Below are 19,531 nucleotides of genomic sequence, written 5' to 3' on the forward strand. Positions count from 1 at the left end.
GAACTCTTTTTGATTTTGTTTCCGTGGGACCAGGTATAAAATAACTATCTTTGTAAACTACGGTGTGGTTTTATGCAAATGTAGTTCCCCGGTTTATCCAATTCAGAACGGAAATTCGTGGTTACAAAATGACTTTTAAAAATTAAACAACGTAATAATATCCTTGTTTTCGCTTTTTGAAGCTCAGAAACACGAATGGTGATGTTTAGTTATAAATATGACCTATTTTCAAAGAAATTTTCTCATTTGTTTTCTATTCATTTGATGTAACTTACTTGATATGTCTATTTTATTTATCATGCATTGTTTATTATATATACAGGATATTTATTATAGTATGATTATTCTATACGAGAAAATGAATCGAAAACGTCCTATACAGTTTTTCATACAAACTTTTGTTTCCGAGAAAACTGGACATTCATCGAACGCGTCTGACCATTACTCGTTATTTCTACTTATTTTAAGTGTAACATGGCATAATTTATTCCCAAGCTGATCCTAATCAGTTAGAAGGTGATAAGATCAATGAAAACAAGTAATATCATACTATAATCAATTTGAAAAACCATCAGTATGAGTAGAAATACCGAATATTGATCAGTAGAAGTAGAAATATCGAAAATATAGTCAGACGCGTTAGCCCAGTCATACTAAATCTTTAAAATCAATTTTCTCGAAAACGAAGCATCGTATGAGAAAAATGTATTCTACATTTTCGAGTCAGTTTCCCATGTAGAATAAACCACAGTACCTTTTGCCACCATTAATCGATCAGTGCAAGTAGAAATATCGAGAATATAGTCAGACGCGTTAGCCCAGTCATACTAAATCTTTAAAATCAATTTTCTCGAAAACGAAGCATCGTATGAGAAAAATTTATTCTACATTTTGGAGTCAGTTTCCCATGTAGAATAAACCACAGTACCTTTTGCCACCATTAATTGATCAGTGCAAGTAGAAATATCGAGAATATAGTCAGACATATATACCAAGTTGTACTAAATCTTTAAAATCAATTTTCTCGAAAACGAAGCATCCTATGAAAAATATTTATTCTACATTTTTGAGTCAGTTTTCCATGTAAAATAAACCACAGTACCTCTTACTGCCATTAATTACCGTACATACTGAATATATTCTATATTAAGATTTAATAACCGAAAATTTAAAACGTAAATAAACATATTCTCGTGAATATTTCTGTTGACGTAAATTCCACTATAATAACGTAACATTCACTACGATTACGTACAGTTTGCTATAATATATTTTCAATTACACGTGTCCAGCGAATATGTTATTTCGTCTACCAGAATGCAAACTGCGAATACTTAATTGCTGTTTTCATTTGCCTGCGTTACGAATCGTCCATATTTAGCGTGCATAGTGCAAATGCGTTCTAATAGCGTAAACTGAATAATGAATGTTGCTAATCGCTGGATTAAGCTACTGTAACTGTTGGTAAAACACAAACATATAACTGGCTCGTGTTTGTGCGCATTAATCTCGGACTTCGACGCAACTTCTCCATCTATAATTTATTCAGGAGCCTAATGTACACTCCGTGTACACAATCCGCGACAAAATGATGGGTTCGTGCATCTTTCGTTTCAAATACTCGTTAAATAATATCTGCTCGCTTGGAATGCATTCGATTTATTATTCTCAGCGCTCTCGAAGTAATATGACTTCTTCAGAACTTTATGATATGTCAGAAAAAGTCATTTTAGTAGCCAATTTCAAGTGAAAATACAATTTTATTAACTTTGTATAAGAATCAAACTTAAAGTGAGAGAACGTTGAAAGAAAAATATATTTCTCTAGAGGCCAGAAATATAAAATTTATTTTTCTATTTTTGTCAAGTAGAATAGAAATAATTACAAATAAATTGTAGCGATTTTTAAGTCAAAATAAATTTTAATAGATTTTTAAAACGATTCATCAAGGAGTGCCTTTGAAATTTGTCAGAGACTTTTTTGACACACGGTAGATCCCGTTTGGGTGAAGCAATTTTACTCAATTTGCTCAGTTATGCCCGTGTTGCATCGTAACAGTGCATTCATAAAGCCGGACGGTAGCTATTCATGCTTAAAAAATTCGAATTTACCTTTTTGGCCAATTGCCATGAAGGCTGCTAGTTAGTCGGCAATTTGTTCGCTTGTTTTTCGGATCCATGCGCTTCATGAGTTTACAACTTTCAGGATCAGCTGTACGGTCATGCGGAAATTCTGCTAGATTAGGACACTTGCCTAAAACCCATACAATTTTTTTTTTTTAACCAATTAAATACATCGTTCATTTTTCCTTCTGGGCTAATAAATTTCTAAAATTATTCAAAGATATGGGTTAACCGGAGCTCAGCCACTATTTGGAGCAAAATTTAACATTTTCCTCGAATTTGAATACATTACAGTCTTTGCCAATTGTTAAAATTATTTGAGAGAATTTTATTGAATTTTAAGTACATTTGTCTTTATCAATTATTCAAATTATTTAGAAGAATCGTGTTTAATTTTGAGATTGATTTTACAAGTATTAAAAGCTCATTGTTGTCTGATTCTATCATTATGATTTATTAGAAAATTTCTGTTTACATTCCTTGCAACTAATTACTTTTGTTTGCCATTTTTCTAAGGCCATTAATCTTTATTCCAGTCTTCCAAAATATTCGAAACTTTCAAGATTTCAAACCACAGAGACGCCCCAATAATTACAGGACGTTCAACCACAACAGTTTTACAAAACGTCTCGAAACTCTTCGAGCATTGCTACTTGACTCAAGATGTCTTCAAATGGATTGAGTCCCGCCACTGCGTCCATTCCTCTAATAGCACCTTCCCCTTCTCGATATCCACTTAGCAAAAACACTGACTAATAGCAGTGATCTACTACCACAAATTCAGTTGCAATTAGTAAACTACGGATGTGTATGCATTTGTGGGAAATTTTCATTCTCAAAAACGTATAGAGTGCACTTAATATGCAAAAAATATAATATACATTGAGACAACCCTCTACGAAGCTCCCATTTCATTAATTCTATTAGTCAAAATTCGAACTACACAGAAATTAATACCAGAATGTATCATAAATATTACCATTTTTGCATAACATTTTTATATAGTCAGAATTCTCCACTAGTGGTCAGAAATGGTGTGATAGTTGTCAGTAGTGGTCTGAATTGGTCACCAGTGGTTGTCAGTGGTCAGTAGTGGACAGAATTTCTTCATTAGTGGTTAGAAATAATAAAATAGTTGTTAGTAATGGTCTGAATTGGTCACAAGTTGTTGTTAGTGGTCAGTAGTGGTCAGAATTAGCCACCAGTGATTAACAGTGATTCTTAAAAGTCGCAAGAGATCTCAAAGGGCCACAATCAGGAAATAGTCCAGTCTTCTAATAAATATATATGCAAAAATATAATTCTAAACATTATAATTAAAAGGAAACTAAAATCTATCGACTTTGGTGTGTGCTCAAATAAAAGGCCCAACAAAATTGAAACAAAATCGCGATTAGAATCGCAACTTTCTCGATAAAAACGTGAAAAGTCCTCGACACCATCGAGCGTTCGCGGCACGTGTTTGCTTTTACGCTTCATTTTGGGGAAAAAAACAGATATACAGTCAGTAATGGTCAGAATTCGTCACCAGTGGCGAGAAATGGTGTGATAGTTGTCAGTAGTGGTCGGAATTGATCACCAGTGGTTATCAGTGGTCAGTAGTGGACAGAATTTATTCATCAGTGGTCAGACATGATTAGACAGTTGTCAGTAGTGGTCTGAATTTATCACCAGTGGTTATCAGTGGTCAGTAGTGGTCAGAATTAGTCACCAGTGATTAACAGTGATTCGTAAAAGTCGCAAGAGATGTCAAAGGGCCACAATCAGGAAATAGCTCAGTCTTCTAATAAATATATACGCAAAAATACATTTATAAAAATTATCGAGCGTTCGCGGCGCGTGTTTGCTTTTACGCTTCGTTTAGGAGAAGAAATGGATACACAGTCGGTAGTCTATTCAATTATCCCGACAAAAGAAGTTTCGAGCGGGCGGGGCATTTGTAAAATTGCCGCGGGACTGTCGAGAAATCGCATTAGTTTCGAGAGTTGCGGAAACGAGCCGCGGGAAGTGGCGGCCCGTCGATCAAGGGCGAAACTTTACGACCAATTCGAATGCCATGCTACGTGGAAAAAAGTTTCTTAGGGAGTTTCGCGCACGCTGGCGTTTAACACGCTGAAACGCGGGCACAGCGCGATGAAACACGCCGCATGCATTACCGATCCACGGATAACATTCCCAATTTAGGGTTTGAATAATGACTCCAGAAGGGACTGCTTTAAATCAAGCGAAACCAGGGTTTCTCGTCGGGAGAGGGTCTTTTTATTTTCTATTTTGTCGGTCGAGTTAATTAATTAATGATATACAACGCGTCAGATAACGTAACGCAATTTGCGGGGCCGGAAGCCTGGGAAATGGGTCGTAAAAACGCTCGCCTTATCCGATCTTGCTCTACAGCCGTTCCTTCTTTGTTTCAATCGGTCTCTTGTTAAATGCAAATTCGAGTCAGGTCAATATTGTTTCAACTAAAAATATTTTCTATTATTCTTACAAATTTTAAGTTGGCGAATGCCTAAAATCGAAGTTTTTATCGGTCAACTAGTTAAAAAGGGGTTGAATTATGGACGAAACCCACCCGCGGAATAATAACAATAAACTGGGAGCGTTTTCGAGAATTAATTTCGCGCATGTAAATAAGACAGTAATAAGCGGACAGTAATCCGGGCTTCTAATTAAAACGCTTCCATTCCCGAAGAGCTGCGTTCACGCTAACGAGCCAAAGGTCAAAGCGGAAACTCTTCAATTATGCAAATTCCTGGCCATAGTGCATCCACCTTTTCTTCGACTGCCTCGGCGACTCGCAGCGTTTTCTATCGTTAACCTCGTCGCCGGCGCGAAATTACCGGGGCTCGTCTGAAATCTGTCCCTTCGGCCTTGATCATCTTCCCGAGGCACGACACGGGACCCACGCTAGCGTGCCCCTTCGCCACGCGAAAGGAATGCCAACGAGATTAATTGGTCGTGCCTCGGATGCTCCTCAAAGAAGAACGAGGAACAGTTCCGGAAGATCGATCAGCTTGCAGGAAACAATTTCCGTTGGGTTAAACCGGCCCTCTTTGCAGTACGTTGTCCTTCCCCTTGCAAATTTCGCAAACACGATCCGGTGCACGGGTAAACTTAGATTAATGACCGACTAGCAACAATGAATATTGCAATAACAATCAGTCCTTCCTTAGATTGCAATTTTAATCAAATCTACGTCTTCCCCAACAGTTTCTCTTTTAATATCCCCCATTATTTACTTGTAGACTTTGTATTTTAATACTTTACATATCGATAACTCTTCACAATAGTCGTCAGTAATGATCAGAATTCGTCACCAGTGGTCAGAAATGGTGTCATAGTTCTCAGTAGTGGTCTTAATAGGTCAGAAGCGGTTGTCAGTGGTCAGTAGTGGTCTGAATTGGTCACCAGTGGTCAGAAATGGTATGATAGTGGTCAGAAATGGTATGATAGTGGTCAGTAGTGGCCTTAATGGGCCACAAGTGGTTGTCAGTGGGCAGTAGTGGTCAGAAATGGAGGAATAATTCTCAATGGTGGTCAGAATTGGTTACAAGTGATTTTCAGTGGTCAGTTGTGGTCAGAATTAGCCACCAGTGATCAACAGTGATCGTTAAAAGTCGTGAGAGATCACAAACGGACAGAATCAAGAAATATACCAGGCTTCCAGTAAATATATTTCTATATTTAACATTATTCCATTAAAGTCGTGAATCCAGGAGCAAGCATAGTTCTAATCAAAAACGGAGCATCGGTGTATCGTCATACTTAGAATAACTTCTCGTTTGAGATCAAACAAGTAAAACAGTCGAAACCTGGCGTACTTTCTGGGACGCCCCAATAAAAGAAACGAGAAGCAAGTCGTTATTCTCAATAATTTCAAAGGAAATGCCCTCCTTTACGTGCTTCCCGCCCACATTTATCGCAACGGGGAACACACAACCGAGGTGACGAACAACGGTATTCGAAGCAACATTTGCATCGCTAAGGGCCGTACGTTCCTCGTGTTTCTTGCAACGGTGAAAAAAGAAGACTCGATCTGGAAACGTTACGCGGAATTACAAAGTCAAAGCGACGCCACGCGATCGCGGCGCACGGTCGGGCCGTGAAAAGAAACCGAAAAAGAGAAATACGCGGGGAAAAAAATTTCTGAACGCGTATCGGGCGCCTCCATCTAAGGAAAGAAGGAACCCGTAATCATCCTCGAGGAAGTCAATTGATCGCGTACGAAAAAACTCGAGGCGAATGTTGCGTGTTCGCTTTGCATGTCGAGGATCGAGGAACGGGCGGTTTAAGGCGGCGAAAAGCGACCGTGCGGAACGAGCTACACGGCCTTGTGGGCGCAAGCCATTATGCAAGCGGAAGAATGTCGTGTGTTACATCGTTGGAAGCGATCGTGTACACGATTCTCTTCTACTGTGCATCATTAACCTCTCTACCATTCGATATATCGATTTCGTTCTCGCGTTCCTCCGATTATCTTCAAAGACCTACATACGCCAGCGATTCTTATACCTTTCGTTCTTACCACGGTGTACCTTTCAGCCACAACGCCACTCTTTTTCTATCAATATTCACAGTGCAAACGAAATTTCTCATTGCGCGGTTGGGTCAAATATCCGATATTCCCCATCTTTTACTTGTAGACTTCGTCTTTTAACAGTATACATGTCGAAAACTCTTCACTACACGTGAACAGTGGTCTGAAATAGTCACAAGTGGTGGTCAGTGGTCAGTAGTGGTCAGAATTTGACCATCAGTGGCCAGAAATTGTGGGATAGTGGTCAGCAGTGGTCAGAATTTGCCCATCAGTGATCGAGAATGGTGGAATAGTTGTACCATTCTTGTACTATCAGTAGTTACAGTGCAAACGAGACTTCCAATTACTCGGTTAGGTCAAATATCCGATATTCCCCGTTTTTTACTTATAGACTTCGTCTTTTAACAGTATACATGTCGAAAACTCTTCTCTACACGTGAACAGTGGTCTGAAATAGTCACAAGTGGTGGTCTGTGGTCAGTAGTGGTCAGAATTTGACCATCAGTGGCCAGAAATTGTGGGATAGTGGTCAGCAGTGGTCAGAATTTGCCCATCAGTGATCGAGAATGGTGGAATAGTTGTACCATTCTTGTTCTATCAGTAGTTACAGTGCAAACGACACTTCTAATTACTCGGTTAGGTCAAATATCCGATATTCCCCGTTTTTTACTTATAGACTTCGTCTTTTAACAGTATACATGTCGAAAACTCTTAACTACACGTGAACAGTGGTCTGAAATAGTCACAGTGGTCAGTAGTGGTCGAAATTTGCCCATCAGTGGCCAGAAATGGTGGGATAGTGGTCAGTAGTGGTCTGAAGTAACCACAAGTGGTTGTCGTTGCTCATTAGTGGTCAGAATTTGTCCATCAGTGGTAAAAAATGGTGGAATAGTTGTACCATTCTTGTTCTATCAATAGTCACAGTGCAAACGACACTTCTAATTACGTGGTTCTGTCTAATATTCGCGAAACAAGTACAGATCTCGAATGAAAATTACTGTAATTTCTATACTCTGCGATACAACCGAATTTTGAATGCAATTTACCAAACCAGTGAGCAACGATAACATCGATAAAGCGAGGTACACCTGGACCCGGGTAAGTGCATTTGCTTCAACGAAGAGTGTCGACATTCGGACCTTCCTACCCGTGCAATTTAAACACCGACACAGTCGAATTCGTTGGAGGAAGATTGATATACGAAGGGTTGATCGATTATAAGGTACGGGAGAGAATTCGTTTTCGAAAATGGACGTGCAACCGGAAGGGAAAATCCAGGACTAAAGGCGCCGGTAAGCGATCGTCGTGTCGGCGCCGGTTTGCAAACAACGGCAACGATGATCGATAACCAGCGCAAACAACGCTCGTCAAACTTTCCCTTCCGATGCACGTATCACTGCGGAAGAATTTCTTCGCGTTTGTTTCGAAACTGTTCTCTCATTTTCCTCCGTATTGTCTCCCCGTTCCCGCATCGCGACCTCTTCGACCATTGTTTGTCTTTTTCGAAGGTTAACGCTGTCGACGAGCAAACACACCCGGAGGTTTCCGTTTGGAGATTCGCGCTACTTCTTCCACGTAACGAGACGCCAGACCGCGGAACGCGATGCTGCAAAATTTAACACATTGCGGACCACCGACGTGCAGCTACGATTTTCGAGCTCCGGCGGTTACACGGCACTTATATAGCTGATACACGCTGGACTGACGAGAAAAGAACCACAATCGTAACCGATTCGATCCCAGCGACCGTTTGTGCGATGGCAGAACACGTATTTCTAGCGACACGTGTGAAATATCAGCCGTAGATACTAAAAAAAGAAGCTGAATTCCGTATAAAAATGGGACTCTTTTAAATAAACTGTGTATAATTTCTAAGTGAAATGCATCCTTACTTTAAGAATATGATAACACAAGTTTCTATCTGGTGAATAGGGATTAGCAAGTCTAAAGTGTTTCAAAATAACAAAATAAGTTAATGAACAAATGCTGTATGCAAAAAGAAATTAAAAATGTCCTTTGCTATTTCACGATACGAGGCTTCGTTTTCCAGATATAAGCAGTTGAAGTTTGCGTCGCTTCTAGCGCGCGCCATTTTGAGTGCTCCAAACTGATTCTCGCGCGCCAAAACTTGAATGGCTTGTATCTCGAAAACGGAGCCTCGTATCGCAAAACGGTAAAGGACTTTTCGGATCCTTTTTGGACAAAGAATTTATATTCTTCCATTGATTTAAAAAAATCTATAGTTATATACGATAAAATGCATTAAAATGGAGTTATTACCGGGTTTATTATTTCAGCGTCTTCGTTGCGCTTCTCCGGCCTGAATTCCATCGTATGCCCCCCTCTCTTTTTCGCAGATTTCACGGCATACAACACGATAACCGCGATGAATAGATAACGAACGAACAATGCACAGTGACGTACTCGCGTCAACGGAATTAATCGGATTTCGAGACACAGAACGAGCGAGGCTCTCGCCTGGCCTGCGAAGATGCGCGTATCGATCTACGGAATTTCGTTACCGTGCGTTTTAATTCTTTTCTATATATATATTTTTTTCATTTTCGATAAATCGAAGACAACTGTTCGCTCGACGGAATATTTTCAGACATTTTTTGCGCCGCATACGGAATCAACCATAACGAATTAATCTCGATCCGCTGCCACTGGTTAAACAGAGGCCACATTGTGAAAATATTAATTTACATATCCTACATTTTTAATGTTTCATACAGTTAATTAATACTATAATTTTGATGGATCACCGACTGTTACAAAATGTGACTGAAATCAATTTCAGTTAGTAAATAATTAAGAAACAACGTGTCTCGTTTTTCTGTAGTAAATAATAATTGTACTTAAATGTATGAAACCAGAAAATATCGAAAGCATGAAATAAGAGGACCAACGTAAGTCTGATTAAATAGTCACATTTTGCGTTGTGAAAATATTAATTCACATATCCTACATTTGTAATGTTTCATACAGTTAATTAATACTATAATTTTGATGGATCACCGACTGTTACAAAATGTGACTGAAATCAATTTCAGTTAGTAAATAATTAAGAAACAACGTGTCTCGTTTTTCTGTAGTAAATAATAATTGTACTTAAATGTATAAAACCAGAAAATATCGAAAGCATGAAATAAGTGGACCAACGTAAGTCTGATTAAATAGTCACATTTTGCGTTGTGAAAATATTAATTCACATATCCTACATTTTTAATGTTTCATACAGTTAATTAATACTATAATTTTGATGGATCACCGACTGTTACAAAATGTGACTGAAATCAATTTCAGTTAGTAAATAATTAAGAAATAACGTGTCTCGTTTTTCTATGATAAATAATAATTGTACTTAAATGTATGAAACCAGAAAATATCGAAAGCATGAAAGAAGTGGACCAACGTAAGTCTGATTAAATAGTCACATTTTGCGTTGTGAAAATATTAATTTACATATCCTACATTTTTAATGTTTCATACAGTTAATTAATACTATAATTTTGATGGATCACCGACTGTTACAAAATGTGACTGAAATCAATTTCAGTTAGTAAATAATTAAGAAATAACGTGTCTCGTTTTTCTATGATAAATAATAATTGTACTTAAATGTATGAAACCAGAAAATATCGAAAGCATGAAATAAGAGGACCAACGTAAGTCTGATTAAATAGTCACATTTTGCGTTGTGAAAATATTAATTCACATATCCTACATTTTTAATATTTCATACAGTTAATTAATACTATAATTTTGATGGATCACCGACTGTTACAAAATGTGACTGAAATCAATTTCAGTTAGTAAATAATTAAGAAATAACGTGTCTCGTTTTTCTTTAGTAAATAATAATTGTACTTAAATGTATAAAAATATCAAAAGCATGAAATAAGTGGACCAACGTAAGTCTGTTTTCCCCATCGATGGCCTCGTAATTTCTTCGGTTCGTTTGGAGTCTGGATAAATAATAATTTTATTTTCATATGCAAATTCACCTCCCCCACAAGCTTTTGCGTGGAACTCTGGTAATATTTTATCCTGGACAGGTCGTGGCTTCCAATTTTTTGTCGCGTCTTTCCATTCGTGGTTTGAAAAAAAGAAAAAGAATTCAGCGTCGCGCAGCGAGAGGCAATATGGCTTCCGTCGAGAATCCCTTGGTTACAGGATGAAATAAGAACCGAGTTCGTATAAAGTGCATCGCGGAAAAGACACAGAGTCGCCGGGAAAAAGAGAAAAATTAACGGAAATCTTCAGTCGGAGGCATTCGTGGGCGCCGGTGGGACGTAGTTTGCTACATGAATTGGAAAGTTTCGCGAATATACAACATCCCAGACTACAATGACAATCGCGGCGGCGGACAGCGATGCTTTCAACTATCCAGGAAGCCACTCGCGAGCATCAAGCAGCTGAATGAGAAAAGTTATGGCCGCCGCCGTTCTGCGTTTTCATTTTACGTTTGCAATAACGCGGCCAGACCGGCGTCAATTGTTCTTGGGAATCGTTTGATTTTTCATATCGTCGTTAGCCCGCGTCCCGAGTTCAGAATAAAAGTTAACGCGACGAGACAGAGTTCCATTCCAGTTCGTGCAGCCCCGAGAAAAATATATTCTACGTTTCGTTGGAAAAACCGATTCTAGTTTTAACAATAATCCGCGATATTCAATTTAAAACTTTTTTTTTTCAATCGATATTTTTACAATTATATTTTGAGAGTGAATAATTCAGTTTTGGATGTATTTACTGTTTTTCCGTATCGTAGAAACTTTATAGAGTAAAATATCGATTATCTGACATACTCGGGATTGGAACAATGCTGGAAAATCACATTTCTGGCCAGATATTATATTTTCAGTAAGGAATTTTTTTTCTCGAAAATGCGTTGAATTTCAGGGACGTCTGTATTCACGAAAAATGATTGTAATTGACCCCTGTAATAGAAAATAATTTTTTTTTTAAGGATTTGAAATTTTTTAATTTTGTCGAAAAATTTCACACCTACACGAATTTTTTTCTCGAAAGTGTGTAGGATTTCGGGAGTACGTCTATTCACCAAAAATGATTGTAATTGACCCCTGCAACTGAAAATATTTTTTCCAGAATGATTTGAAATTTTTTTTTTCGTCGAAAAATTTAGGCATCTACTCCTTGTCGATTTTTCTTAAAGATTGCTTTTTCATTTTTAATAATTTCGTTTGACGCTCTGCAGAAAAGTTGTCTGATACTTATTTGTAGATACCAATAAGCTCTACTTCAAAAAAAAGTTTCATTGAAATATATTCACTATTGCGGGAGTTATGGCTGTTTGAAAATTGGACCATTTTCATAGGGTTTTTCTAACTTTACTGGGTCAAGGAACATCTTTTTCAATATTCTAAGAATTCCTACATATTCATCACCAAAATACGTATAGTTTGCATTTTTAAGAATTAAAATCGTCCAATCCGTTCGGAAGTTATGACGTTTTAAAGATACGGACAAAATTTTCGAGTGCCATTTCTGGCCAGAAATTATATTTTCGATTAGGAATTCCGAATATTCTTGGAATTCTTACATATTCCCCGCTAAAATACGCGTTGTTTGCCTTTTGAGACATGAAAATCCTCCAATCCGTTCAGAAGTTATGACGTTTTAAACATATGCATGAAATTTCAGTGAAACATATCAATATATGGTCAGACATTATATTTTCCTGTAAGGAATTTTTTTCTCGGAAATGCGTAGGATTTCGGGGGTACGTGTAATGACCAAAAATGATTGTAATCGACCCTTGCAACCGAAAACAATTTTTTTAGAACGATTTGAAAAAATTTTTTTTCGCCGAAAAACTTCAGCACATACCCGAATTTTTTTCTCGAAAACAGTTAGGATTTCGAGGGTATGTCTATTCACCAAAAATGCTTGTAATTGACCCCGGCAACTGAAAATATTTTTTCCAGAACGATTTGAAATTTCTTAATTTCATCGAAAAATTTCAGCAGCTACCCCCTGTCGATTTTTCTTAAAAATGAATTTTTCATTTTTAGTAATTTTATTTGACGCCTTACAGAAAAGTTGTATAATACTTTTTTATAGATACCGATGAGCTCTACTTCAGAAAAAAGTTTCATTCAAATATATTCACTATTATAAGAATTATGATCGTTTGAAAATTGGACCATTTTTATTGGGTTTTTCTCATTTTGCAGAGTCAAGCATCAAGTTTTCGAATATTTTTGCGATTTCTACATATTCTCCATTAAAATACGCGTTAATTTCCTTTTTAAACATTAAAATCCTTCAATCCGTTCAAAAGTTATGGCGTTTTAAAGATACGCATTTAATTTTGGAGTGATATTTCTGGCCTGAAATTATATTTTCGATAAGGAATTTTTTTCCTCGAAAATGGTTAGGATTTCGTCGAGAAGTATATTGATAAAAAATGATTGTAATTGACCCCTGCAACTAAAAATAATTTTTTTAGAACGATTTGAAAAATTTTACAAGAACTTCTATTGAACGGTTAGTGAAATTTAAAAGTAACAATAATTTTTCCATATAAAATTGATATACCATTTTATAATCAAACGAATCGTTTCTAAAAGAAATACTGTACAGTGAAATATTAAATTAACAAACTCGTATCGAAGAATTGAATTTTTCCAAGGAAGGAATAAAAATCCTAGTTTAATTAATCGAATGTTTAAATATAAGAGAACGTCTATAACAACTGTTTAAACAACTTATTGGTACAGATATTGATAACGTTTCAACCTGAAACTTCTTTCTGGGTCTGACTCGGGAGATGTTAAAGGATTATTTCTCGAAGGCATTCTCGTTCCACTTTCTTTTAGATACTTTTGTTTTCGTTTATTCTTTTCACGATACTTCCTTAGAATCGTAATAAAAATACAATAAAATCTCTTCCTGGAGCTGTAAGAAACGTTCGTAACTTTGCTTTCTTTTTCAGAAAACTCAAGGATGTGAACAATCAAACTAGCGCAAATGCCCAACAAGGCACGGCCTCGTCGAGAGTGGTCTCCCCAGTCCCCTATAGATGTATTGTAAGTACTTCATATTCACGCAGTAGGAAAAATAATTACTCTGACGAAGCAAGCACAGCTAAATTACAACAGTCGATGACACAAAATAAGCATCGAACATTCATAATTATTAACGACTTATTTTTTTTATTAGTAATTATTTCTCAGCACGATTAATAATTTCGTCATAGTTTCGTTCCAAAAGTTTCCCTCTGTCTTTCGTGCATCCAATTATAATTTCTTTCGTCCCATTTTTGCAATTTATCCGAGCATTTTCTACGAACTCTTTTTTCTAGCGCAAGAATTTCACGAATTCAACCGCGAAAATTAAATATTCAAAACAGTTTTTAATAAATTTATCTCAAGTGATAATTTTAGCAAAGTTTAGCCATTGAAATAAGCATGATAGCTTCAATTAATCGTGTTTTAAAGTAATCTTCGTATCTCGTGAACTTTGTCCAGAAAAATATCTTAAAAATCTTATTTTTTATAATACTGATAATGAAATATGTGACTTTAAGAATCGTACTCGGAATGTTAAAGTTGCGTAATAAGGGAAAGGGAGAATTTTAATCATAACAAACTAGGTTTGCATCTTATATGATGCTCGGTCTAACTTTTATCTTCTTTGCGGGCAAATTAGCTAATTAAAGTTCCCGGGGATAATCTCCGTGACGAGAAGATCGTTGCTTTCCGCAGATTCTAATTGAACTAGTTCGCGAGATAAGGTCTTCAATTTTAACGCAACGGACATGGCGAGAAGTCACGAACCGGTCGACGCAACCGGATGCAATTAGAAGGTAGAAACGGTGTACCCGTGATCCACGTTGTCCTAAAACTATACTTATCATAACTGCGGCAATCTCTCCGCGAATTACATCGAAAATTGTCGTGGGTAGCGGGAAACCCGCCTGGAATTCCCTCCTTCCTGACGGATAATGGTTTTCCTTGCAAATAAAACTCCTTCGTAACCACGAAAGCTGCATTTTCTATCAAAATGGACTGTCGTTTGCTTCTGTGCTCGCTTTCCTTATAGATACAAAAATATTAATACTCTCCTAAATAAATTCTATATCATTTCTGAACTAAATGCATCCGTTAGTATATAATAGTAAAAATTTATTAATAATGCTAGCTGAAATTAGGTATAAGTGTTTCAGAATGATAAAACAAGTGGAGGAACGAATTCTTAATGCAAAAATAAACCGGAAATGTCCTTTGCCATTTTGCAATCCGAAGCCCCGTTTTCTAGATATGAACGGTTAAAGTTTGCGTTGATTCTAGCGCGCTCCATTTTGATTCTAGCGCGCGCCATTTTGAATGCTCCAGATTGATCCTTGCGCGTGAAAACTTTCAACGCTTGTATCTTGAAAACTAAGCCACCAATCGCAAAACGGTAAAGGACTTTTCGCTTTCTTTTTGCACGGAGAATTTATATTACCTATTATAAATATAGTTTTCCTTGCAAATAAAATTCTGAGGGAGAAATTTTATTACCTAGACTTGATTTATGCACCTCTAAACCTATAAAGTCGATTTTACGACCCAAATTACGGCTTAAAGGATTTTAATACGAACTTTCAGCGAAACGATGCATGTATTTTCTTAGTCTGGCAACTGTAGAAGCTCTTCTTGTAGATCATTTACATATCCTAGGTAAACATATCGGTGATATTATGATTAGAGAATTGAGATCGAACAGCGAATTCCACTCAAAGAAAACAACATTAGTTTTGTTAAAAGTAAAAAGTAAAAAGGAAATTCGTAAAATTGCAAAACTATAAAGTGCAATGTACACGTTGAATGTTATTAAAATTTACTAGCAAGAATTGTAAGTTGATTGTAAAACAACGAATGGACGTTTAACTGTTTTACCATTCTGTATTTTAAAATTCCTTCGCCAGTATTGTTACGCTAATATTGTAATATTTATGCAGTGGTCTCGTGCGATTCCAACATATTTCCTCAAGTTTTCGTGCTTGGCCCTATGAATAGTAAACGAAGAGTAACATTGTATGGTCGACGATCGGTCGTTCGCGTGAATGTTAACCGTGGAAATTGCGATTTGTCACAATAATACGGTCGATGGGTTTCCAAAGAGAGATCCCGACGATGCGAGATAAATATTTGGCGTTACGCCGAAAGCTGTCTTTCTCTCTCTCGACTTCGGTCGCCAGAATCAACTGATCGAAACCAGAGGGTAGAACGGCTCTGTGGTTTTTCGACGCCGCTTGTTTCCCTCGGATTGCCTTCCAGTCGACCGATAACTTCCTTTCTTCCCTTCGAAATCGTTTGGCGAGTCCAGATTTTTTGCGACCCGCGAATTAAATCGCGACTTCACGTGGTTTCACGTACACATATTGCTATAATTCTAACAAAATTGAAATTACGGTCAACAGTGGTCTCGAACGACCCCAAAAGCCCCAGAATTAAATTACCGCCATTCTCTAGAATCGTATTCGCGTGGTACTTATCATTTTAAATTAAATTGCATACCGTGCTCCGATGATTTTAAATTACATTCTACACTATGCTCTATTAATTGAAAGTAAATTCCGCGTCTCGACTAGATACACGACCAAAGGGCGAAAGGGCAGTCGGTCCCGTTTCATCCCCGCGTTTCGAAACTCGCAGGTTCGATGTTAGACACTTCACAATGCCGCAATATTAAGTTCCGTTGCCGCAATTACGCATGAAATTGCAACGGTTACGATTATGATTCTGCTTAAGCATAACCATCCAATGTACAAGGAAGCAGATATTACGAAGTTTATAACCTCTTCGTTGCCATCGCGAACAGTCATTATTCTCTCCTTACTTCATTATCTGTTTCGTTGCGTTGCAAGTACTTTCGTTGGAAACTGTTTCAATTGAGCAACAAGGGATAAGGGAACGCGAGTGCTCGAAAATTTATTAGCTAGCAAACGTATCTTAACATAGAGTTCCACCGAAATTTCTCTAATTTAAAACGGAAAGATATTTTGATTATATTATTGTATGCACTTGCATAATTAGTTCATTTTTAACGAAGAAATACTTCAAATTTCCTCGAGAATTTGTTTCTGATAATGTATGTTAAAAGAGGTGAAAAGTGAAAGAACACATTTCGTGATTATTATTTTCAACCTCAGATTTATTTTCTCATAAATGATCTTCCAAATAGTTCCCAATATCGAGACACAATAATAATCGACTTAAGTGTAAGCAATGGTCTTCGAAAAGAAAACTTTATTTTACAGTTTCTATAAAAATAACGAATATGGATTAAAATGTGTTAGACAGAGTTTAAAACTCGCGGTCTTGGCGCCGTGCTTCTATTGGCCGCGCGAGAACCAATCACGCGTTTCTTCCTCAGTTACCGTTACGCGCCCTTTTGTTAGTGCGACTCGGAAACCATGTGCAATGTACACGCGTCGCGTTGTAGTCCACTTACAAATTAATGTATATTTCCGTCTTTAAATACAGTACTCTTAAGTGTTCGTGAAACTGTGGGAAGTGTTTATTTCAAATCAATCCATCGCCATAAGAAGTTATGGATCCAGAACGATTGAACACTTCGAAACTGATTCGCGTCTCGTGGAAGCAAAGCGAGGTTATCTGCACGCGTCGCATGGAGGTATGACTGCAGACTAATTTATATTTCCATTTGTAAATACGATACTCTTAAATACTCGTGAAACCATAGGAAGTGTTTATTTAAAAACAATCAATCGCCCTAACAATTTTATATTTGAAAAGATTGATTCTTTTTCTTTAACTCTTTGAGGTTAAGTGGGTTAAAACTGTCTTTTGCTTAGTTTTTCAAGTATGTTTTAACCCATCTCAAAAGATCGATATATTTTATGTTAAATGATTTAAATGAACAATACTCTTAGGTACTCGTGAAACCATAGGAAATGTTTATTTAAAAACAATCAATTGTTTCAACACTTTTATATTTGAAATAATCCGTCGCCTTTTACTCTTTGAGGTTAAGTGGATTAAAACAGTCTTTTGCTTAGTTTTTCAAGTATGTTTTAACCTACCTCAAAAGATCGATATATTTTATGTTAAATAATTTAAATGAACGATAAATGAACAATACTCTTAGCTACTCATGAAACCATAGGAAGTGTTTATTTAAAAACAATCAATCGCCCTAACAATTTTATATTTGAAATAATCCTTTTCCTTTATATTTTTTAGGTTAGGTGGGTTAAAAACTGTCTTTTGCTTAGTTTTCAAGTATGTTTTAACCCACCTCAAAAGAACTATATATTTTATGTTAAATAATTTAAACGATCGATAAATGAACAATACTCTTAAATACTCGTGAAACCATAGGAAATGTTTATTTAAAAACAATCAATTGTCTCAACAATTTTATATTTGAAATAATCCTTCGCGTTTTACTCTTTGAGGTTAAGTGGGTTAAACACTGTCTATTGCTAAGTTTTTCAAGTATGTTTTAACCTATCCCAAAAGAATTATATATTTTATGTTAAATAATTTAAACGATCGATAAATGAACAATACTCTTAAATACTCGTGAAACCATAGGAAATGTTTATTTAAAAACAATCAATTGTCTCAACACTTTTATATTTGAAATAATCCTTCGCGTTTTACTCTTTGAGGTTAAGTGGATTAAAACAGTCTTTTGCTTAGTTTTTCAAGTATGTTTTAACCTATCTCAAAAGAACTATATATTTTATGTTAAATAATTTAAACGATCGATAAATGAACAATACCCTTAAATACTCGTGAAACCATAGGAAATGTTTATTTAAAAACAATCAATCGCCCTAACACTTTTATATTTGAAACAATCCTTTTCCTTTATATCTTTGAGGTTAGGTGGGTTAAACACTGTCTATTGCTTAGCTTTTCAAGTTTGTTTTAACCCACCTCAAAAGATCGATATATTTTATGTTAAATAATTTAAATGAACGATAAATGAACGATACTCTTAGGTACTCGTGAAACCATAGGAAGTGTTTATTTAAAAACAATCAATTGTCTCAACACTTATATTTGAAATAATCCGTCGCCTTTTACTCTTTGAGGTTAAGTAAGTTAAACACTGTCTATTGCTTAGTTTATCAAGTGTATTTTAACCCACCTTAAAAGATCGATATATTTTATGTTAAATAATTTAAATGAACCATAAATGAACGATACTCTTAGGTACTCGTGAAACCATAGGAAGTGTTTATTTAAAAACAATCAATCGCCCTAACAATTTTATATTTGAAATAATCCTTTTCCATTATATTTTTGAGGTTAGATGGGTTAAAAACTGTCTTTTGCTTAGTTTTCAAGTATGTTTTAACCCACCTCAAAAGATCGATATATTTTATGTTAAATAATTTAAATGAACCATAAATGAACGATACTCTTAGGTACTCGTGAAACCATAGGAAGTGTTTATTTAAAAACAATCAATCGCCCTAACAATTTTATATTTGAAAAGATTGATTCTTTTCCTTTATATCTTTGAGGTTAGGCGGGTTAAAACAGTCTTTTGCTTAGTTTTTCAAGTATGTTTTAACCCACCTCAAAAGATCGATATATTTTATGTTAAATAATTTAAATGAATAATAAATGAACAATACTCTTAAATACTCATGAAACCATAGAAAGTGTTTATTTAAAAACAATCAATCGCCCTAACACTTTTATATTTGAAACAATCCTTTTCCTTTATATCTTTGAGGTTAGGTGGGTTAAAAACTGTATTTTGCTTAGCTTTTCAAATATGTTTTAACCCACCTCAAAAGATCGATATATTTTATATTAAATGATTTAAATGAACAATACTCTTAGGTAGTCATGAAAACATAGGAAATGTTTATTTAAAA

General features: G+C 36.1%; 1 protein-coding gene across 1 annotated transcript in view; it reads left to right on the plus strand.

Moving 5' to 3' along the window:
* Positions 1–19,531, plus strand: part of Hs3st-a (Heparan sulfate 3-O sulfotransferase-A) — a 344,809-nt gene that overhangs the window by 306,629 nt on the left and 18,649 nt on the right. Inside the window, exon 3 of the mRNA XM_076772010.1 lies at positions 13,619–13,712. Coding sequence (XP_076628125.1) covers positions 13,654–13,712 — 59 coding nt within the window. The 5' untranslated portion in view covers positions 13,619–13,653. The remainder of the gene's footprint in view (positions 1–13,618; positions 13,713–19,531) is intronic.

This window comes from Colletes latitarsis, chromosome 8 (assembly GCF_051014445.1).
Source record: "Colletes latitarsis isolate SP2378_abdomen chromosome 8, iyColLati1, whole genome shotgun sequence".
Lineage (NCBI taxonomy): Eukaryota > Metazoa > Arthropoda > Insecta > Hymenoptera > Colletidae > Colletes > Colletes latitarsis.